The 23,475-nt window shown below is 46.6% G+C and overlaps 1 protein-coding gene across 4 annotated transcripts in view; it reads right to left on the reverse strand.

The window, feature by feature from the left end:
* The window catches only part of RAD52 (RAD52 DNA repair protein), a 309,192-nt gene that overhangs the window by 142,200 nt on the left and 143,517 nt on the right, over window positions 1–23,475 (reverse strand). For all 4 annotated transcript variants that reach the window (XM_086952848.1, XM_086952851.1, XM_086952850.1 and 1 more), the window contains exon 7: window positions 3,252–3,327. In XM_086952848.1, the coding sequence (XP_086808974.1) occupies window positions 3,252–3,327 (76 nt within the window). The remainder of the gene's footprint in view (window positions 1–3,251; window positions 3,328–23,475) is intronic.

The raw sequence follows: 23,475 nt of genomic DNA on the forward strand, positions 1-23,475 counted from the left end.
TAAATAAACAACAGTGCGCGCTAGCAAGTACAAACACAGTGCCCAGTCAGCAATCAGATGTAAGCGCTACGATACCACAGGTGAGGGAGGAAGCGGGGGGAGCGACCACTCGCGTTGGAGGCAAGGCTCCGGATTCTACGCCCCCTACGGAGCTCCAGGGCAGCCGCTCTCCAATGCAACAAACCAGGCAATCGTCACGGCAGCCGACCTGGCGAAAAAAGAATTGCCTCCTCAAAGCACATGGAAGACCGGGTAATAGAGCACCGAGACAGCAAGCAGACTAATGATAGAGGGCGGACCTTCAAGCCACCGCTATGCTTCAAGCCCAGGTAGGGTTTTACTCAGTGCTTTAAATGGGCCTGTACTCACCGGTACGGAGTACCGGCACTTCTTAGATTTGTCACTCTGAGTACCGGCACTTCTCTTCTGCCAGAGGAGAGTACCGGTACTCATGACAAGGGAGGTCACTGGCTGAGAGTGCGAATGAGAAGGTGGGTACTTTTCTGTCAGCCAAGGCGCCACTTCTGTAGCCCCCATCGGAGCCCCTGCTGAGCTAATCGGCAGGGCTCACTTGAATATTGTGAGGTGCTCACGGTCACGCTGTGCTAGACAAAGCAGGGTGGAGATTCATTTTACCTGCTAGTGTGCTCGTGTGATTTTCAAAGCGCAGCACTTCAGGTAGTGAAAAGTACTTTAAACATAAACATTTTAGCAGTGGCAAGGGCGGCGGATTCTCACACTTCCTGTACTTTCTCTGGATCAGAGGGTTAATGCCCAGACAGTGCGATGGAAGAGGCTCTCAGAGCGCTAATCTAACAGCGTTCTGCACTGAAAAACCCACCTTCCTAAAAAAAAAGGCCTCAATTACCCAGTGTGCCTGCATTTGTATGACTGTTTTTTTAAGAAAAACGCGCGAGAGAGAGAGAGAATCAAGGCATGCTCAGGAGGTATTTTAAAGAAAATGGGTGGCACGTTGTGTGTACATGTCTATGGTGACAAAGGTTCATGAATAACGTAGTAGGGAATGTTGGTGGGTGAGTGAGTGGGTGGATGAGTGAGCTAAGGTGGATGTATTGATGGATGGATGAGTGAATGCATGGATGAGTGAATGGATGTATGGGTGAAAGAGGGTGGATGATTGGATAAAAGGGCGGATGATGGATGTGTAAGTGAAAGATTGGATGGATGGATGAATGGAAGTGAGGGAGGATGGATAAAAGGGTGGATGATGGATGAGTGAAAGGAGGTATTAAGTGGATGGTATAAATGAGTGAAAGGGTTGATGGATAGATGAGAAAAAGGATTGATGGATGAGTGTAAGGGTGGATAAAGAGATGGATGAGTGAAAGGATGAATGGATAGGTTTAAGGATGGATGGATAGGTTTGGATTTGAAGGGAGGACAGACAGAATGGTGAAAAACTGAATGATGGATGAAAAACCAAATAGATGACAGAATGTAAAGGGTAAATGGTAGGATGAAAGGATGACTGGATAAATCGATGGAAGAGACAAGAGATATCTTCTGGGGAGGGTCATGATGATTTGCTTCATTTGCTAGTTGCCATAAGAGCTTTGCTTTGATGTGGGGTTATTTTCCGTTTCTTCCTACTCACGTGCTCAAAAATATATAGTATTGTGCCAAACATCATGGCATTAAGAAGGTCCAACTATTGCAAAAAAAGGAAAAATTAACATATCGCATTTTTCTTTCATTTTGTGTAATGAGTTAACCTGCTTTGTTTATATAAACACATTTCTCATGTGTTTTGGTGTGTGCTGCAACTATTATGGAAGTTGTTAATTATCATTATGTCTTGCCCTTAGCCCCTCCCCTAGCCCCGCCCTGCCCCGCCCACTCATTACAACTCTAGCCCATTTTAATGAGTACCTGCACTTATTTTTTTCCATTTAAAGCACTGGTTTTACTGATAGCTTGTATCAAATATCCCAAAAACTTCAAAAGAAATAAATCTTCAGGAAGGTAAGAGCAACAAAAGTATTCCGCCTACTCCATATCTCAATGGCACCTCAAGCGTTGAACATGAAAAAGCACTACGGGAGCCCGGTTTCAGGAGCACTACGGCAGCTCAGCTTGCTGCCGCCATGTACTAATATTAACAGTGGGGTTTGGCCAAGCACAATGGATTTGTGGTCAATCTCAATTTGATAACTTTAATTCTATGTCTTTCCTTCCACTTCGTGCGTTTGCTCCTCCCCTCGTGTAAATCCTATTTACCATTCTTTTGACTGGATGACTTATATCCTTCTCCTCCTCACATTCAGGGAATTCTTTTTTGTTCCAGCACTCCATGGAGTGCAAGTGTTTTCTTGCTCTTTCGCTCTCCATGTGTGCTGCTCCCCCCCTGGAGTACCTACCCCCTCTCTGTGTTCCATGTTGCTCCCTTCTCCAAACCTCGGAGCTCATCCGTTGCTTCCCTAAAGCGGTCCCTGTCTTTATTGGTTTAATTTTTTTTTTTTTTTTTAATTCCCCACCTCAACTTCCTCCATGGTTTACTGCCCCCCCCCACCCACTCCTTCACTGACCTCTGCCCCTCCGGTCACCCTTTTTTTTAAAATTATTATGTTTTAGAGGGCCTGCCAACCGCGGTTTGCTGCGGGGTTGCTTATTTTACACAATGCATTTTTTCAAAGGCTTGTTTTATTTTTATTACTCGTTCCAAGATCAGTGCCTACCATAATGGAATGGTAAATATAAAAAATAAACAAAATCGAGGATCTCATTTCGTATGTATGCGCATGAGTTGTGATGCGCACATGTACATGTATCATTATAGCTGTGAGGGTAAAATACGCTTTCAGCTTTTGTTTCCAATGCAGCACTACATATGCAAAATGTATTGGCAAAGACAATAGGTCTACATTGACAACCAAAAGGCGAAACTATTGTCTTTGCCAGTGCTTTATTTTTAGAAAGCCTTGGAAGAACATCAGCAAAATGTGCTGTGCAGCAAGTTCGAAACATGGCCAGCAGAGTGCGCTGTCGACCCTCCAGTTGCCGTTGGTATGCATGCTCAGCAGTGCTAAGGAGTCAGAGAGGAAGCTGACCCTGGATACGGTCAGTGTGAAGTCCCCGTGACCTGGGTGCAAGCAAAGGGTAACATTATTTCAAAGCGAGAACACTTGTAAAAGATCAGCGGGGCTCGCTGATATTCCAGATGTTTATATAGCCGCTGACACGGAGGAAATGTGCAGAGTGTACGAGGTTTCTCCACACAGCAGTCAACATACCAGGCGAGGGAGCTTGTTCACGGAGCGCAGGTAATCTTTGTCCAGGATACAGTTCCCAAGCACATTTCCGTAGCACCTGCAGAAGGGAAACAATAATAAAATAAAGCAAGGTAACCGACAGTCTGGAAATAATGTGCGAGACAAATTTAGATTGGGCACTAGTATGCAATCATAAACAAGGTTTCCTTGTCGCTAACTTTTTAGAAGGGATTTCCCTCTGCACTCGTACAATCACAAACAACGTTCATTAACAAATCGGGTATTATCAAGCGCCATCAGGAGGTAAGTCCTAGTTCAAGCTGCAGCCAGCGATGCAGAGCAGAAGATGAGATTTAAAAGGCAACAAATGCTTCTGATTTTCCCCAACCTTTCCAATTACCTCTATAGGACAAACTAGCGAGCCATAAAGCAATAAGGGGAGTAATGTATCTGCAGCAGTCATGGTGGGCCCTATTGCTCGCCCCAGACTTCCCACATAAACATTTTAAAGCGTTAGATACTCCAGAACATCTGGCATCTACTTTTGGGACATGTTCATTTTTTTAATGTATTGCCAATGAAACCAAAAGGTACAGTTAGAAACTGGTGTTATCGGAAAGTATCCAATGGACCAGTTAAACCAGCTTTCGGCCGCTGAAGGACAGAATTTTAAGAGTTTGAAAAGTTGATTACTAATCCATTGATGTCATTATGCTCTTGTAATGGGTTTTACTGTCCTTGGAGTCAGATTTGTGCAACTGAGCAGACAACCAAATTGTCAGCATAAGCTAATTGCCTGACCTTGGGGACATAACCTCCAAGGAGATAAGAAGTCTGCTCTCTATAGTGCAAGGAAGAGGGGAGACAAAACAACCCTTTCTTATTTTCAAAATTGTATAAGAGTTTTTAATGAGAACAAGTATAAACAACAGAGGAAAAAGAAGAAAGTTTGCAAGTGTGTACATATTTTGGGTGCAAGTCCAAAGCCGTTTGATGATCTAATTTGCACCAACGCTCCTTGAAGTAATTCAATTCCAAAGTGCAGTAGTGTGTTACAATACCCCAAGAGTACAATTTACACCATTTCTGTCCACTTTCGATTAATCAATGCAACAAACAGTTTGTGTGACCTTTTTCTTCCAGTGCTCTATTTATCAATGTGGACAAGACGTGTTCAGATTTGAACAGTTCGCTATAAAGCAAGCCTGAGAAAATGTAAAATAATAATAGAGAAAGATTTTCCTGCAAAATCTTGGCAAAAAATGTTTCCACCTGAATCAAGAAATGCCATTAAACAGTAGCTGCTCGGGTCTGATCTTGCACCTCATTTATACATTTGTTATACAACGGATCCTTTCCATAGTGTTGAAATGAGGCTGGTGTTAATTTTTTTTTATTGTTAATAGGGCTCCAGCCAGCACTCCATTCAGTACAATTCATTATAAACATGCCCATTGAAATCCCATTGACACCTGGAGAGTGAGAGGCTGGACAAACAATAGTTTGTGCAAAAACCTTTGTGTGTGAGAATGGTTCATTATTGCCCAAATATTATTGAAGTGGTGAATACGGTGCACTGCTGAGTTCTTTTTAACCGCATCGCTGCTGCGGTTATTTTTGCGCTGTGCGGCTGTTTTCGAATAACCGCGATACATGACTAGCTCAGCTCGTCATCCGCACACGTCACCCGTGGCTGATGACGAGCTGAGCTCGTCATCAGCATCGAAGGGGTTAATGAAAGCTTCCCATTTATTAAATGGGATATGATAGTCACATGAATATTCATAGTAAGCTATTCCAAAGCCAACGAGTCTCCAAAATGCCCAGGAGTCCCTTGAATTATCAGATTCAGATACTCCATTTAAAAAAGTCCTAATTCTTGGCTTAAATAATTTCAGGTACTAATTTTATAGTGGGATTTTAATTGCCGGAAGCTCCAAACTGGGGTATTTGAATATGGGTAATTTCAATATGGACCTCGTGCATGTTCTATACATCCCTTTTTCTTCTGAAATGAGGGCATCATATATAATACGCTATTTATTAAATTGTGCATTTCTTTTATTACTTTTTCAATTAACCGCATGCGCGCTAGCGGTTTTCCCGCTGAGCGCTGCGATTTCAAAAATCCCGCGTTACGTGACAAGGTCAACTCGTCACACGCACAGCGCAGGTAACGCCCATGACGAACTGACCTTGTCACACGCATCGAAGGGGTTAAATGATACGGAGTTGAATAACTTAGACCAAAAAAATTCCCAAGCCCAGGAGAAAATATGAAACTATGTTCCACAATTATTGAGGAATGCCTTTAGGTAAATAATGAAATACGGTGCCCAGAAATGATTTAATTTACCTGACAGATCAAAGTTCCAAATAAATGTTTTGCATGATAAACTGTTGCCAATTCGGGCTTGTAAATGTTAGCATTTTCATACAGCATATGTAACCATTTTAAGCCGGTATATTGAGGAATATGTCACCTTTCAGACCTAATTATTATTTTAAGCTCATGAAACTGGGAAACCTTACTCAAGAATAGTATTAGAGCTCACTGAATAAAGAGAATAATCTGTTCAGCGGTTTTTAAATATAAAATTAAATGATCAAAAACGAAATATAAATCAATTTTCAAAAAGTCTTCAGTATTTGTCTATTAAACTTGATGTTGTAATCAAAATCAGCTGAGTCTACATACAATGGTTCATTTGTTTTGTATAGCACTTTCCGATTCCACTGAAAACAGAGTTTAAGCCCGCTCTACTATTAACTGAAATAAACAATTAGTAACAGACATTTTGGTGTGCATTCTTAAAAATACTACAATTATATAGTTTAGTTCAATTAAAGGGGTTTCCCTTCAATTCTTATGTTCGCTCGAACTAAAATTAGCAGACTGCTACTCTGCTTCCCTATTAAACTTTTTCAAACATTTTATAAATAGTGAAATTGTTAAATTGGAAATTTGTCATTTTCCAAGATCCTTGAAAACATACGATATGATAGGAATTAAGAAATGGCATTAGACAAGACCCCATCAACCTTCGTTGTATTTTAATATCGGCTAGAATTCCAAGAGCAAATCAAAATTGTAGAATTAGAGTGAATATATAGATGTGCGAGCCAGTTAGGAATCCTGTAGCAAATTTGTGAAGCGCTCTGACCCAAAATTGTGAAGCGCTCTGATAACGGTAAGCGTTGTGTTCGCGCTATATAAAACGTTATAAATAAAAATTAAATATAAATAAATACATTCAAAATTAAAAGACCCAGTCTCCATTTGTCCAGATATCCTCATGAGATACTTCAGATTCATGATATACAACAACTTTCTTAAAGATCTATCTCAATTAAAAGCAAATTTTATTACAGGTAGGACAGTCAGGACCTTTACGTTTTTGTTCTCATGGTATCCAGTGTTAGAGTTAGAGCAGAACAATTAGGAGTGTAATTAAGATAGACCCTCTTCGGATATCTTCATATATCTGAATATTTATTTTTAGGCACTGGTTCCAGTATGACATCTCAAGACAGCCAATTCACAACGTCTTTTCCATTCCCCTCCCCCCCCAGAGATCCAACTTGTTGGCATGCCTAATGGCACACCCCTTTGACAGAACCCCCCCCCCGTTTTCTCATCCCGCTTAAAGCCCTGATCACAATAATCTACTGCTTGTTCCATTTAAAATATTTTTCACCATTAAAGGAAATGCTGCCAGCTACAGTACAGTGTATCACTTCAGTAGATTTTGACAGATTATTTCTCCAGTCTAGTGAAATAACAGCAGGGTAGAGTTTTTTTGTACAGGCTTCAGAGACACCTTTGCAATGATAATCTCTTCAGCTACTCTTTGCAATAAATGATCATGCTTAGGATCAACTAACAAAGATGCACTGACTTTATGTTTAACCTCCTTATTATCACTTGATGATATCACTGGTATCATTTTGACAGGCTCCATGCCTGTTCCTCAGCTGGTTGTGATGCAGCCGCTGTGTTATGCTCATTTGTTATGGTTTGATCTAAAATAGCCAATTTGTTGTCAACAGCTATAAATTGGTGTTTCCTGTATGATGATGCGATGTATCCCTTTCAAGCCTGTGAAATTTTGAAAATACATTATTTTATTAGATACATTTGTGATTGCACCACATCCTTGAGCCCTAAAATGTTAAAAATTTAGCTTGTGTCTGCTTATGTAAGCGTGGACGCCTTCACAGGCTAGGCAGATGGTAACTATGAAGATGGTAACCACAAACTGGTGTCTAAATCAGGAAAGTTGTGTTTGATTTTGCTTGTTCTTTTAACTGAATTGCTGGTATCTTGTCTATGTTGTTCAGTGGCTATATAATTTATTCTGTTCGGTCTTGTTTCTCTTGATGGAAGAGTAATCAGTAATAGATCTTGAATGTTCACACTTTTGATACTTGAAGGGAGGTGAGCAAGAGACTGAAACGTCAACCTCTGGAATCACTGTAGGTTTCAGTGTTAATGTAGATAGTAACCTATGACTTTCTCTGCAGAATTCAAGCCAGCAGTGAGAAAGCTGTCAGTGATAGTCTGGTGGAGTTAATGCACATTTTTAATTGCAAGTAACTGAACTTGGTCGATTAACTCACGTACGGCAATTAATTTTGAAAATATGTCATGTCAAAGGTTTTTATATAGCGCATCTTATCACCGCAAGGTCTCAAGGCGCTTGCAGCATAAAAAAACAGTTGATCAGAAGGGAGGCTCCAGATGTTTATACAACAAGGAACCTTGATTTGAAACTTCATTGTCACTATTCATGTCAGTTTAATTGATCATTAAAATTGAAACTTGGTTCAGATAGGAGTGTGCAAAAGTTGAAAGCGGTATCTGACATCTCTGTTAAAGTCATGCTTATTAGCCAAAATCAGTTAAAATAGGATATGAGGGTGTGGTGTTATCTTGAAAGCTGCAGTGAGGAAATACATTCCTAATTGATGCTTTTCTATTGGAGATGTGGTGTACCTTAGTAGTAGGTCATATAGTTATTAATGCATCTAGTTTAGAAATAGCTCCGATTCATGGAGTTCAAACCAGGTCTTCTTTTTTAATATTACCCATGATGTCCACAACATCCTGCCCATAAATAGAATAAGACTCTGAGCAAACCCTTGAGGGGACTTAGAAGTACAATTTACTTTGGCTACAGTTAGAATTTAATTCCCTTGCTTTACATAACTAAGTGAACTGGTATCAGTGTTTTTTTCTGGGTTTTAAAGAATAAAGGAAAAGTTAGCTACCTTAGTAGTGATTAATAGAATTCACTGAATCGGTAGTCCTATCAATGTTCTTAACAACTCTAAAGTTACGTATTTCTTTTCCAAAGTTCTGTTTCTGCGACCTAGTTAACATTGTTTAAGTTTAATTTAATTTCATCTTTGTGTACTGTGAATGCCAATTTTAGACCCAGTTTTTAAGTTTTTAGTATGGGATCAGATAAAGTCCACACAGTAAATCGCAAAGACCTCACAGGGATCAAGAATCAAATCAGCTACAAGGTATAAGGAAAATGCTACTTACCAGTATGCATCTGTTCTTGGCATGTAGAGCTGCAGAGTTACCCACTGTGCATAGATCGCCACCTAGTGTTGGGCCCAGATGTTTGCAGTTTGTTTTTGTCCTGAAGTTCTTTGGAAGTCACAAGATAGGGGACTCCTCCTCTGGACCACATTGCGCATGGGCATCGGCTCCATCCTCAGATTGTTTTTCGCCATTAGGGAAATGATGGAGCTTTGCAAGAAAAGGAAGGATGTCCATGTAAGCTGTATCTAATTTAGATAATACTGGCACAGATAAAGGTAACCGGGGAGGCGGGTGGGGGTGTGTAACTCTGCAGCTCTACATGCCAAGAACAGATGTATACTGGCAAGTAGCATTTTCAGTTCGAGGCATATGAGCTGCAGATTGTACACTGTGCATAGATTGTATAGCAGTACACACTCTTAGGGGCGACCACCCCTATCTGTTGCAGTAGTTTGAAATAGTGTTTTGAGAACAGCCTGGCCCACATTAGCTTGTTGTTTAGTCTGCACATCTACACAATAGAGTTTTGTGAATGTGGGCGGTGTAGACCATGTAGCTGCTTTCCATATGTCATCTAAGGGAATGTTCCCTAAAAATGCCATTGAAGCCCCAATTGTCCTTGTAGAGTGGGCTTTAGGAGGAACGGATAACATACGTTAAGCTTTGTGATAGCAAATGTGTATGCATTTGACAATCCACCTAGCTAACCCAGATTTTGATATAGGGTTGCCCTTGTGTGGTGGTGAGAAAGATACAAAAAGTTGTTTCATCTTACGAAAGGGTTGTGTTCTCTCAATGTAGTATAACAATGCTCTTTTGACATCTAGGGTATGAAGAGCTCTTTCTGCTACTGTTTGTGGCTGCGAGAAGAACACAGGGATTTCCACAGATTGATTGAGGTGGAAGGGAGAGATGACTTTGAGAAGGAATTTTGTATTGGTACGGAGAACGACCTTATTGTGATGCATTTGCAAGAAAGGTTCTTGAATGGTTAGTGCTTGTAGTTCACCAACTCTCCGTACTGAAGTAATAGCTACTAGTGACGCAACCTTCCATGTTAAAAATTGTAGTTCACATTTATGTAAAGGTTTAAAGGGAGGTCCCATTAGCCGTGTGAGAACAATGTTTAAATTCCACACTGGTGAAGGTGGTACCCTAGGAGGAATTATTCGCTTGAGGCCTTCCATAAAACCTTTAATAGCAGGCACTCTGAACAAAGATAGATGCTGTCTGTTTTGTAGATATGCTGCTATGGCAGCAAGATGCAGTCTAATAGACGTGTAGGCCAAGTTACATTTTTAAAGATGTAATAAGTACGCTATGATGTGTTGAATAGATACTTCTAGAGGATTGATATTGTTGTGAAAATATATAACAAAGCGTTTCCACTTGGCTGTATAGCATGCTCTAGTGGTGGGCGTCTAGCCTCTTTTATGACGTTCATGCAGTCAGGAGGAAGGTTAAGGTATCCGAATTCTAGGATTTCAGGAGCCAGATCGCAAGGTTGAGCTGAGCTGGGTCCGGGTGTCTGATCTCTCCACGGTTCTGGGTTAAAAGGCGTGGAGATAGGTATAGCTTTTGGTGCGGCACTACAGACAGTTGCAGCAGTGTGGTGTACCACGGCTGTCTGGCCCACGTTGGCGCCACTAGGATGAGGGTTATAGAATGCTGCTGTAGTTTGCATACTACTACTGGCATGAGTGATAGAGTCAGAAAGGCGTACGCAAATTTGCCTGACCAGTTCATCCATATCGCATTGCCTTTGGAAAGTGGGTGTGGATATCTGGCAGCGGAGCTTGGGCATTTAGCGTTTTCGTGGGTGGCAAAGATGTCTATCTGAGGTTGTCCCCACAGCTGAAAGAATGGTTGAAGAACTTGTGGATGAAAGTTCCCACTCATGGATTTGTTGTGTCTGACGACTTAACAGATCTGCTATGGTATTTTATACTCCTGGAACATGTTGGGCTAAGAGGAATATGTTTTGAGGTACAGCCCACCGCCATATGTTCTTTGCTAGCTGAGAGAGCTGCAGGGAGTGTGTTCCGCCCTGTTTCTGTATGTAATACATGGCTGTCATGTAACACAGCTTTGTTTGATACTTGCTTTTGGAAAGCTTTCAATGCTAGGAATATGGCTAGTAACTCCAGATGATAGATATGGAGTAACTTTTGTTGTGGTGTCCACCTGGCTTGCATGGTGTGTAGCAGTAGGTGGGCTCTCCAGCCGGAGAGCGATGCGCCCGCTGTCAAGACTATTTGAGGAAGGGGGGGGCATGTCTTGGATGCCGATGGTGAGGGTCGCCTAAGCGCTCGGCTCCGCGATCGAGCCTTGAATTATCCTGCAGAACTGCCTCTGGTCACCCCCAGAGCATCCTATCTGCTGGGGGAAGGGACGCCCCCACCGAGAACCCGCCGATCAAAGTCTAATTGCCCCCGTGGCTCTAGAGGAGACCGCTGCCAAGTTGCCCGGGGTGCTCCGGCGAGCGAAAACAACATGGCGGCTGCTGATCCACATTGCGCCCACTGACGGCCGGGGATCGCGGAGGACGCTGCGGTGCCCGGAGCGCCTGCCTGCTACCACTGAGGAGCTGTGACCCGGGGGGTTAACAGGGGGACTTGTGGAGCACGCCGCGGCTAGCCGCCGGGATTCCTAGCCGACGACCTTACTGCCGACGGCACATAGAACCTGTGACGGGCTTCCGCCCCGCGGCCGGTGCGACAGGCTTGTCACCGCGGGGACCCGCTTGCATCACTGGCGGGAAACTCACAGAGCGCAGAGGGCTGAGGCACCGGCGGAGGAGCTCCCGACTCTAGGGGAGTGTCCCGCCCATTCCCCTGCCCGGCAGGACGACGGTGGGTGCCTTCTGCCCTCCCCCATTACCCCCCTGCCTGTAGCTGGACTGTTCGGCAGCCTGCATAGGGGGAGCGAGTCCACGCTCAGCGCACGGCCGCGGTGAACTGTGCGAGGGCCCTGCACAAGGGGCTGCTGGTGGCGCCGTCCCAAGTTCCCCAGATGTCCTGCGGCTCCGGCGCCGATTGCAGCAGTACTATATGTAGAAGGGCCTACTTGAGTGCCACAGACCACACACTGCGAGGCTGGGGATCCGGCTGAGAGGAGGTTGCAGCCGAGTGCTGTGAATTGGGAAGCGCTTGCCAGCGGTCGGCCCGTGAACTGATTGCCCGGTTCCAGAGGGCGAAATCCACAAAACCGCCCGGATCGCCAGAACCCAGACGTTGGGCCCCTCTTGGGAGACCCCCCCCGCCCCACCAGCGCGGCGACAACTCGGCTCCTCGTTGCCTCCGGGACCCCCTATGTGGGAGCGTAAGAGGAGGCGAGGACTGCGAAAAACCTGCTGTGGTGAAGAGGCACGTAAACGAGAGGAAACCCTGCGGTGGGGAGCCTGATACCATACGCTGTGGGAAACGGAGGGGGTACCCGAACACTGATTGCTGAACTTTGGGGTTCACACTGGTGACACTGTACGGCAGCCTGTGAAGGAACCTGGCGACAAGGCCGGAGAAACGGCCTCTACGGGCAACACTGACCAGGGAAAACCTAACAGTTTGCACTACTGAGCAGAGTTTGATGACTACCCATTAGTTGTGCCTAGCTACCGCTAGACACCCCACACAAGCCTTCCTCCATTGCTGGTCCTCGAGCCGCTGGGCCTGGCACCATCCGTGGAACGCCTATGAACTTAGAAGAGGTGGCACTACCGCTGAAGGTGCTTGAATATCCCAGCTGATGATCTGTGGGGGCTAGGAGAGACCCTTGCTGAGATAGACCGAGGGGTCCTTGGGGCTGGCACTGGATAGACTGTTATACTACGAAGGGACCCTCGATCATCAATTTCTTCTTGCTGAAGCCTCTCTGAGCTGGATGATCTAGAGTGCTGTTGACCGTGACCGACTCCGCCTTGGATCGCTATAGCTGACGAAGAGGCGCCTGTGACCTGCTCGCCGGATCTCTGAGACTGTACTTTTGTGCCGAAGCTGTACACGCCCAGGTGATACCCCTGATGACCACTGGGGCGAACACCAATCGAGATAGGCTTTAGCGAGGTCCTCCTGACCCTGGGCAGCTTCCCCTCACCAGTCAATGACGAAACAGGACGACACTCCAGACATGGGAAAACCTAAAGGGATCAAAGGTGCACGCAATCTACATCGGACGCAGAGATGCCGGACAAGGGAGACCACCCAGATCCGGATCAGCCATGTGACCCTCACTTACAACTCCAGCTGGACAAGATCTTTGCGGTATTAACAGACACCCGTGCAGCGCTTCAACAAGATATAGAGCAAGTGGCCACGGGACTCTGTTTGCTCCAAACAGATCACGGCAAGCTGTCTGATAGGGTCAAAGAGGTGGAAGATACGGTCCACACCCTGGCGCTGGCGCAAAAGGCCCTCTCAACCACTATGACTGATGTGCTGGACCGCATAGACGCACTGGAGAAACGAGCTGAGGAAGCTGAAGGGCTCAATCGCCGGAATAACATCCGAATCTTAGGCCTGCCGGAGAAAGTGGAGGGAGGGGACATGGTTCGATATCTTGAAGACTGGCTCCATACAACGGTGGCGCCGGAAGGTCTGTCCACCTTTTATACACTGGAGCGAGCGCAAAGAGTCCCGTCCTGGCCGCTGCAGCAGGGTCGTCCTCCGCGTCCAGTGGTTACACGGCTGTTACACTACCGAGAAAAAGACCCGCTACTTCATATTGTTCGGCTGAATGGCCCCTTTCAGGTGGAAAACAGCAAAGTCAACATCTTCCCGGATTATACTTACAAGACGCAGCGCAGACGAACCTCCTTCCTAGCAGTCAAGAGAGAACTGAGAAGTGAGGGCATCCAGTACTCCTTGTTATTCCCAGCTCGACTCCGAATAATTGTTGATGATACCACCAAATTCTTTGATACGCCAGAAGACGTCTGCACCTGGCTGGAACTGTACAGAACCGGCAAAGACGGCTTTGGCCCGCGACCTGGAACTAGATTAGAGGGATTGCCGCAGCAGAAATCCAGGCGGATCCGTAATCGACGTAGAGGTCTCGGGCGACCTTCATTATCGGAGGCGGCAGCAGAGCGGCAGGGAGTCCTGGAGGTGATATCTCACATTTTGGGATCACAAGGTGCCCCATCACTAGAGGAGGCGGAATCCGGGAAGGGTGATGATCGTTCAGACACTGAGCGCTCAGAAACTGACAGTGTGCCACTACCTGCGATCACCCCAGCGACAGCTGAAGGAATACTAGATTAACAATGAGAAACCCTGGTGAGCTGCTGAGGTTCGGGCACGTACTATGGCGTACTGTTTGCTGTGAATTGAGGGAGGGAGCTACTCATTTACGGAGGGGAAACGGGTGAAGGTTTTTGTTGTACATAACTACTCAGGGCTCGATCGCTCACAAGGAGCCCGAGTGGGGGCGGCTTCCCGCTGGTACCCAACCCCCTCATTGCCCTTAAGGCTTACCCACGGTGACTACCGTTGGGTTAATTGACAGTTTCTTTTGGGAGTGTTTGGATGGGAGCTAGATTGCGATCTTTAGGTCCTGTTCTGGGGAGGGAGAAAGTTTGGGGGAATTCTATAACGTTGGGGGGAGAGTATACCATCGGTGCTGACAATTCGGCATACTTGGAACACCCGAGTACTGGGTGGGGAAGTGGGTGCAGGACGCTATGGGACAATGGTTGACTTACCTAATTTGAGATGTATAACCTGGAATGTGAGGGGACTCCACACTATGACAAGACGCCACAAAATACATGCCTATCTAGTGCAACAGGGAGTTCAGATTGCATTATTGCAAGAAACACATTTAACGTAGACAGAGGGGATAGCCTTACAGCGCAGCTGGAGGAGCCAAGTGTACAATACCACATATTCAGCGTTTGCCAGGGGCGTTCTAATTTGGATCAGGGCTGGGGTCCCATTTCAGGTTACCAGACAGGTTATAGTCCCTGAGGGGAGGTTTGTTGCCATAGCAGGAAAGCTGGGAGGCAGGGACATCAACTTCTGTAGCGTGTATGCACCCAATGTGGACCAGCTGGACTTTCTTACGACACTATCAGGGTCCCTTGCTCACTTCCTAGTAGGGCCACTGTTAATAGGAGGGGACTTTAATTCTGTACTAGATGTGACCCTCGACAGATCGCATCCTCCGTTGGTGGACTCCCCAACACACCGTACTGCTAAGGGCAGACTGGAATGTCAGTCAAGATGGGGCCTATCCGATATCTGGCGCGCTCTACACCCGCAGACCAGAGATTATTCCTTTTTCTCGGGAATGCACGAGCTCCATGTGAGGCTTGATGCGATGCTATGCTCTCCAACTCTAATACCAATGATTGTGAGAACGGAATATCTGTCGAGGACAATCTCGGATCATAATCCTCTATTGCTCGCTATCCAATGGTTCCCTAGCGCCTCATGTGTTCCCACCTGGAGGCTACGCCCGGAAACGTTGGAAGATCCACCTTTCCAGGAGGCACTGGATGAGAGAATAACTCAATACTTCAAGGATAATGCTAGCACAACGAAGTCGAGAGCAACGGAATAGGCTGCCTTCAAGGTGGTCTTTAGAGGGTTCTGCATAGGTAAAAAGACAGGAGTACGGAAAGTACTCTTAGATGACCTCGATAGAGCAGACAAGAAACTCCGAGAAATGGAGCTCTTGAGACCTGGCCATCCCGAGCTACAGGAGCAGATTAGTGCGGCGAAAGAAGCAGTCGCGGTTGAAACAGAACGGCTGCGCAGCTTCAACTACAAGACCTATACAGCCAGGTCCCACGCAGAGGGCGACAAATCAGGAGCCTTACTGGCCTGGCTCGCCGACCCCACGAGGAGGAACTCCCCCATAGTATCCATATGCACGGCGGAGGGTGATGAAGTATACACCCAGCCTGAGATCCTACGTAGCTTCGCAAACTATTATGAAACCCTGTATCAAAGCAAATTAATGGCCGGCACTCCGGCCATAGATAATTTTCTTGAGGGGCTCCCCTTCCCAGTGTTAGACCCTGAACAAACTAAGGACTTGGGCAAAGACATCGAGCTAGGAGAAATCCGGTGTGCAATAAAACAGATGGCACATAATAAAACCCCAGGTCTGGATGGATTGCCCATTTAGTTCTACGTAAAGTACGTGGACCTACTGGCTCCACGGCTGCTAGAGGTCTATAGAGAGGCGAAACAATTAGGTCATTTACCACACTCCATGCGAGAAGCGTTGGTAATCCCCCTACTTAAACCTGGTAAAGAGAGCAGCGATACAACATCATACAGGCCACTATCAATGTTGACTACTGATTACAAAATTTTAAGCAGCATTTTAGCGTCCCGACTCTTAGAGCACATGACCACACTGATCCATGAGGACCAAGCAGGCTTCATACCCAAGCGCAACACTACCATGAACATACGCCGATTGATACGGCTCCTAGAATATGATCACTTGGAGGCCCACCACCCAATGATATCATCGGTAGACTTAGAAAAGGCATTAGACAGCCTAGAGTGGGAATACCTTTACAAAGTGCTTAGGCGTTTCGGAGTGGGAGAGGATTACCTGAAATGGACCGCTGTGCTATATACCTCGGCGATGGCTAGAGTAAAATCGGGAGCACTAATATCGCCACAATACCCAGTAGAAAGAGGCAAGAGACATCGATGTTCCCTGGCCCCGCTATTTGCATTGGCAGTAGAACCCCTTGCAATGTCAATCCGCACGGATGTCCATTATAGGGGATTGCAGAACAAAACTGGACAGCAGTATATATATCGCTGTATGCCGATGACCTTTTGCTCTTTCTCGAAGATGCCGACGGAGCCCTAGTAGGAGCTGACAATCTTTCAACCAACTTTGGCGAAATTTCCGGCCTCAAAGTAAACTGGTCCAAGACATGTTTATTCCCAGTACACAAGGGGGAGACTCAGCCCTCCACGACCAGAACGATCAGATGAGAACCCAGCTGCCTGAAATATCTAGGGGTTTACATCTACCACACCCCTGCCGACGTATTGGAGGGAAATATTACCCGCGGTATCAGAGAGTTGAAGGGCAGCATGTCCTTTTGGGCTACTCTCCCACTATCAGTGGTAGGTCGGATAGCGCTACTCAAAATGGTGGTGCTCCCACAGCTCTTATATTACTTCAAAACGCTACCCATTTGGATCCCTCCTGCTACCATACGGCTCCTGAAATCCATGATAGTGTCCTTCCTTTGGCAGACGGGTCGACACAGAGTTGCCTTAACAACGCTAATGAGACCGAAGTCGGAAGGGGGCTTAGCTGTTCCCAACTTTGAAGTATACTATTTAGCAGCTCAATTGCAGATCTACACCCAGGAAATAGCACGCGAGTTTAGAGGGCCGGAGGATAAACTGGGCCTGGGACTACCTCGACATGTGCTTTCTTTTATAGCGCTACAGCAGAAATTAGTCCTTCGAGACCTCACGCAAGAGGAAACAACGATTAGATTATGCTGGAACCGGACACAGCGTTAGGCGGGCATGTTGCACCCATACGCCCCCGAAATCCCGCTAGGAATGCTGACAGCATTGCCACACGGCGGAGATTGGTCGCAGTTGCAGAGATGGGAGGAGGCGGGGATCCAAGTCCTGGGAGACCTTTACGAAGACGGAACGCTGTTACCGTTCCCAATACTCTTAGACCGATATGAACTACCTAGAGGGGACTTCCTACTGCATTCAGCACTCACACTAGCAATACAAGCACATTGGAGAGAAGGGCTCACAGAACCGAGAACAACGATGGCTTGCCAATATACTATGATGGCAGCGGGAACGTTTAAAGCGGTCTCGTGCCTTTACTTCAGAATGACCAATGAGGGATTGCCTCCTCTGGTGACGTTGAAGGGTAAATGGGAAGCTGATATAGGAAGAGAGATCCCTGAGACAGTATGGATGCAACTGATGAGAAGGGCTTGGAAAAGCACATGTAATGCGCGATTTCAATTAGTGCACTTCTATATCCTCCTCTGAGCATACCTGACCCCGGGGAAGATCAAAAGATACTTTGCTGCAGATTCCGCAGGATGTCCCAGGTGCAAGGCAGTTGGTGTAGAATTAGAACACATGCTATGGACATGTCCTATTTTAACTCCTTACTGGAAGACGGTGGGAGACACTCTTAACGAGATAACAGAGCGAGGCTTAGTGTTTGACATGGCCTTTGGGGTTCTGCATTGGTTCCCTCACACCCCTAAAAATAAGATTATAAGCAAATTCATAGATATGGGGCTCATCCTTGCGAAACGTGAAATTACACGACACTGGAAGGCAGTGACGGGTCCCACGGGCACTAGGTGGCGAAACGAGTTTCTTAAATGGGCTGGTGGGGAAAGCATGTTTAGGTTTCAATCGGCACGGTGACAACAGAATGACAATGCTTTAGAAATGGCGCAAGCATGGGATGCACTGGTACAAGCACTGCGTGCCTGTGACACACGGCACAAATCGGAGAACTAACACCATGATTTGAGCATACCCCTATAACATGACCGGTACATAGCACGAACCACTGCCTAACGACTCCTGTACTTACAAACCTCCATGACTAATGGTGGGAATTGGGGAGGGGGGGTGTTACTTTTAGCATTTATTGAGTAATTGGGCAGGACAGGCTAAGAACACCCTTTATTGAGATTTCCTGTATTTGATCCTGCTCATACCTAGATCCAATATCTAAGATTATAAAGTAAAGGGCTACTTTAAGCAAACTTGAATAACATAGGAAATGTAATCAATGATGTCTGTTGTGCGAAACAAAACCCAATAAAACTTGTTTAAAAAAAAAAAAGAACTATTTGAGGAACTGGCTCTAGGAATGGTCGCCCTTTGGAAAGGGTTTTGGTGTTCCACCACTGCAGAGAGCGATGAGTCCGACCGTCCACCAACACTAGGTCTGTTAATTGACCTTGAGCGTGGTTCCATTGGCGTGCTAAGCACTCTTGGAGATTTTAAGTCTTGCATGGGGGACTATGAAAATGCAAGAGGTCATCGTCCCTATGAGTTGCATGAACACTCGTGCTGGAAGGGAGTTGTGTGGCTGAAACTTTGTGGGAAGAGCTTGCATGCTGGCTATCCTTATTGGAGTGGGATAAGCTAGCGCTGTCGAGGTGTTTATTGTGGCACCGAGGTATTGTTGTACTTTGGATGGTTGCAGATGGGACTTGGTGTGGTTTATCGTGAACCCCAAGTTGTGAAGCCGTTGGATAGTGGCATGAGGGTGTTCTACACACTGGTTGTAGGAGCTGGCTTTTATGAGCCAGTCGTCCATGTATGGGAAGACATGGATGTGCTGTCTTCGTAAATGTGCTGCCACTACTGCTAGGCACTTGGTGAATATTCTTGGTGCTGTTGTGACTCCGAATGGGAGTACTTTGAATTGATAGTGCTGCCCGTTTATTACAAATCTGAGATACTTCCTGTGAGCTTTGTGAATGGGAATATGGAAGTAGGCGTCCTTGAGATCTAGGGTAGCAAGGAAGTCTTTTTGTAACAGAAGAGGAAGGACTTGGCGTGTGACCATGTGAAAATGGTCTGACTGTATGTATATGTTTAGAGAAATGCAAAAACCACAGTTGATGGACAGAATGCAGAACAATGTCATACATTCACCACAGTACAGAGATCTGGGCCCAAATCCATCGTTTTTTTGCACTCCACACCACCCCAGTTCAGACATGGCCATATGCAAATCAGTCTGACCCTTTACCTCATGGGAACAGTCCAGCCCGAACCGCCAAGCCATGCCTTCCCTGGACCGGAAACAAGCTTCCGAGGACCGGTTCTGGCATTCCAGCTGTCTTCAGTGGCAATCAGTTGGACCCTGTGCCCCATGACATTGTTCTGCATTCTGTCCATCAACTGTGGTTTTTGCATTTGTCACCCAGAGTGGGATGGGTATGCTCAGACGTGAGTCCCATGCTCTCCACACCACTGGATTCAAGCAAGCCGGGCTGAAGACGGCTGAAATGCCAGAAACCGGTCCTCGGAAGCTTGTTTCCAGTCCAGGGAAGGCATAGCTTGGCAGTTCGGGCTGGACTATTCCCATGAGGCACAGGGTCAGACTGATTTGCATATGGCCTTGTCTGAACTGGGGTGGTGTGGAGTGCAAAAAAACGATGGATTTGGACCCAGATCTCTGTACTGGGGTGAATGTATGACATTGTTCTGCATTCTGTCCATCAACTGTGGTTTTTGCATTTGTATATGTTTAGAGGTCAGAGGTCTATAATAGGCCTTAGAAAGCCGTCCTTCCTTGGGATAAGACAGTATAGGGAGTAGACTCCCTTGTTTTGTTGGTGCAGAGGAACTGGTTCTATTGCACCTTTTTCCAATAGAGATATTACTTCTTGCTTTAGCAGTGATAGATGCTCTTGTGACATTGGACAATGTTTGGGTGGTATGTTTGGGGGGGGGGGGTAGATGTTAGTTCTAGACAGTAACCTGATTGAATAATTTGTCGCACCCATCTGTCTGATGTGATGTTGGTCCAGGCAGGAAGGAAATTTTGTAATCTTCCCCCCACAGGAGTGGAATGGTGGAGGTGGAGTGGAGGAAAGTCATTAGGTAGGGGGGGGGGGGAGGGGGGGCAGAGCGGGAGTTGTTAGTTTTGCCTCGGCCTTTGTTGTTGTTACCCCTGTAACCCCCTCTTCGGTAGCCCTTAGTGAATGTGGATTGGCTAGGGGTCTTATAGGTAGTGGCGGAGCTATCGGAGGAGTAGCCTCTTGTGTTGCCTCTATAGGATGAGCGACGAAAAGAACGTCTGGGAGCTTGCAACTGCAAGGCTCCCATAGATTTAGCTGCGTCTGTGTCTTTTTCCATTCTCTCTAAAGATACATCAACGTTAGGGCCAAATAGGTGTTTCTCATCAAATGGCTGATTGAGGATGGAATTTTGTACTTCAGGTTTAAAACCTGAAATACGTAGCCAGGCATGCCTATGTAAAAGGACACTGGTGTTAATTGCCCGTGAGGCAGTATCTGCGGCATCTAGGGCACAGCGAATGGAAGTATTGGTGATATTTTTACCTTCCTGTATGAGTTCATCAGCCCCATTTTTATATTTATCTGGTAGATGCTGCATTATGGATTCCAGTTCATCATAATGTGCCCCGTCATATCTTACCAATAGGGCTTGAGTATTGGCAATGGGCCATATGTTAGCCGTGTGTGACTCTGTTCGTTTGCAGGAGGAGTCAAGGAGTTTAGATTCCTTTTCTGGTGGTGATGCCTCACCTGATGTTTGTGATTTGGCACGTTTACGTGCTTTAGAGACTACAGATCCAGTTTACATTAGAGGCCCAGCACCGCTAGATTCCTTGGTAGAGGCAGCTTTGTATTTTTTCTCAATGCAGGGGTTGAGGACTCGAGCCCTGACAGATTTCTTTAAATACCCCTGTTGCATGCTTAATTACCCCCTTAAGCACTGGCAAAATGGAAGTGGACCTTTGTGTAGTATCAAAGTTGTCTGTGTGCAAGTCGACCCCATGGTATTGTGCAGCCCTATGGACAAGTAGGTTAAAACCCATAGTGTCCTTTGGGGGGGGAAGGCCTGGAGGGATATACATCATCTTGAGGGACGTAAGGCACATCAGGGATGGTATCATCATCTCATGGATTAGGTGACTGAGGGGGAATATTGGTCCCTACTGGGTCATGTGCACCCCCGCCTGGGTCATCAGAGTCTGTATCTGTAGGAAGGTGGATACCAGACTATGGTTAACCCAGATTTTTGTCTAGTGTTTAGCTGTTTTTTCGACTTAGTTGGCCTGGGATCCTGCTGATCAGGGCCCCAGGCTATCTGCTCTCACTTTAAAATGAACTCCATGTACCCTAGGTACATCTCCAACTGGATACTGGGTCACCTTATGAGCCCCTGTACAGTGTACTATAGGTACCCAGGGCATAGGTGCATCCAAGGCCTACCAGGGGCTGCAGCATGCATTACCCCACCACTGGCTGGCCACTCACATTGACACAACTGGCTTATCACTCAGCTGGGGCAAGGTCGTGTAATCACCCCTTTCTTCGATATAGTATACCTATATCTAACCTTATGTCTAGACACGTATAAACCTATAAGTCACTCCTATGGCAGACCTTAACAATCCTGGAGGCAGAGTGCTTGGTTTTATGTGAGATGGTGCTCTAGCAAGAGCGGAGCCTGTCTGCAGCTTTCGGAACCATGTCCTTATAGCTGTTCTAGGATATTGCCATACCATATACTCTTAAGTGCATTATTAACCTCGCGGTTAAATGCTAACTCTGGTTTGGCTTTATCAAAACATGTCGAGTAAGGTGTCCTACGTTTTGGAATACTACCCCCTCACCAGTTCTGGCGACGGTGGTAGCATTCCACCCTTCTAGAGGGAGAAGACATGTTGTTCCTACTAATCCCGGTGAAAGTTAACCAGAGACTCAGCATCACAAAATGGATGCTGCTGCCACAGACACAAGTCTGAACTCCTGCTGCTGGGAGTCCTTCCAGCGAGGGAGGCTTGGACAATAGGTTTCCTGCTTTGGGAGGTGCTAGCACCACCCCAGACAGGCTTTTGTGTATTGGGGCAGGGAGGGCTGAATGAAATTACACTGCCTGGGGCACACAAGGTGTCCCATGCATAGTCCAGTTCAAACCTGTGCTGGGGCACTCCAGCCCCAGCTCTGGCACGAAACTGGACAAAGGGAAAGGGGTGTAACCACCCCCTTCCCTGGTCCCACCCATAGGAGGGACCTAGCAGGTAATCCAGCCCCTAGATTTGGTATATAGGTAGGAGCGGAGTCCCAAGACTTTAGATTAATCCTGACTGAAACTTGAAACGAAACTCTGGACCTTCGACGATCTACTTTGCTAGAAGACGACTGAAGAATCTCCCTTGTGGTCAAGGAGTGGCCAGCTGCACAAGGAGGCACCATCCAGCGATCAACGACTTGCTTTATCAACGCTCCCGCCGGAGCCCGAGCACAGAGCCTGACAAGAACCGGACTTCCAGACATCCAACAGCCCAATCCACAGTCCCAGCAGAGCTGAGACCCGTGGAGGCGACGAGAGACGTGGGACCGGCAATCTTGAAAAGCCTGCGACTTGCTAATTGTGCAGCACCCAAGGCAACCTCGAAGCTGTGCATTGGGGATTGAGAAGCCCCAGCCCCGAGCATCATCTGCACCGAAGATCAGCCCTGCAGACTCCACGAGTTCTGCGTGGGGCCTTCTGCATTTTCCTGCTAGACGCGTCTGCCCGTTCTCTTGCCCGTTGGCTAGTGGCCATCTTGGCGACAAACCTTTGAATTTACACCGCTGGTCTGGCTGCTCCAGACTGGCCCTTGCTTCCCTCAAAAGAAGAAGCCACTCAGACCTTGTAAGAAGCCAACTTTGTTTCCTGCGTGGTTTGCCTTTGCCAAGGCTTGTTGACTCCAATCCTGAAGCCGACACCGCAGACAGAGAGAGCCTTCGTGGAACAGTCTGTGCCCGACTCCTGGTCGTCGTCGACACCTCCTGGTCCACGTGGCTGCAGAGACAAGCTTCACGACAGCACCTGATTGCTTCACGACATCGCCTGGTTCCTTCCTGGTCATTGGCTAGTGACACAGACTCTGTCCCCTCAACTTTCAGGTCCTCTTCATCTTTGATCCACCCTTACACTTCTCTCCTGGTCGCCTGCAGCATCT

The sequence above is a fragment of the Lissotriton vulgaris genome, chromosome 1_2, assembly GCF_964263255.1.
Source record: "Lissotriton vulgaris chromosome 1_2, aLisVul1.2, whole genome shotgun sequence".
Classification (NCBI taxonomy): domain Eukaryota; kingdom Metazoa; phylum Chordata; class Amphibia; order Caudata; family Salamandridae; genus Lissotriton; species Lissotriton vulgaris.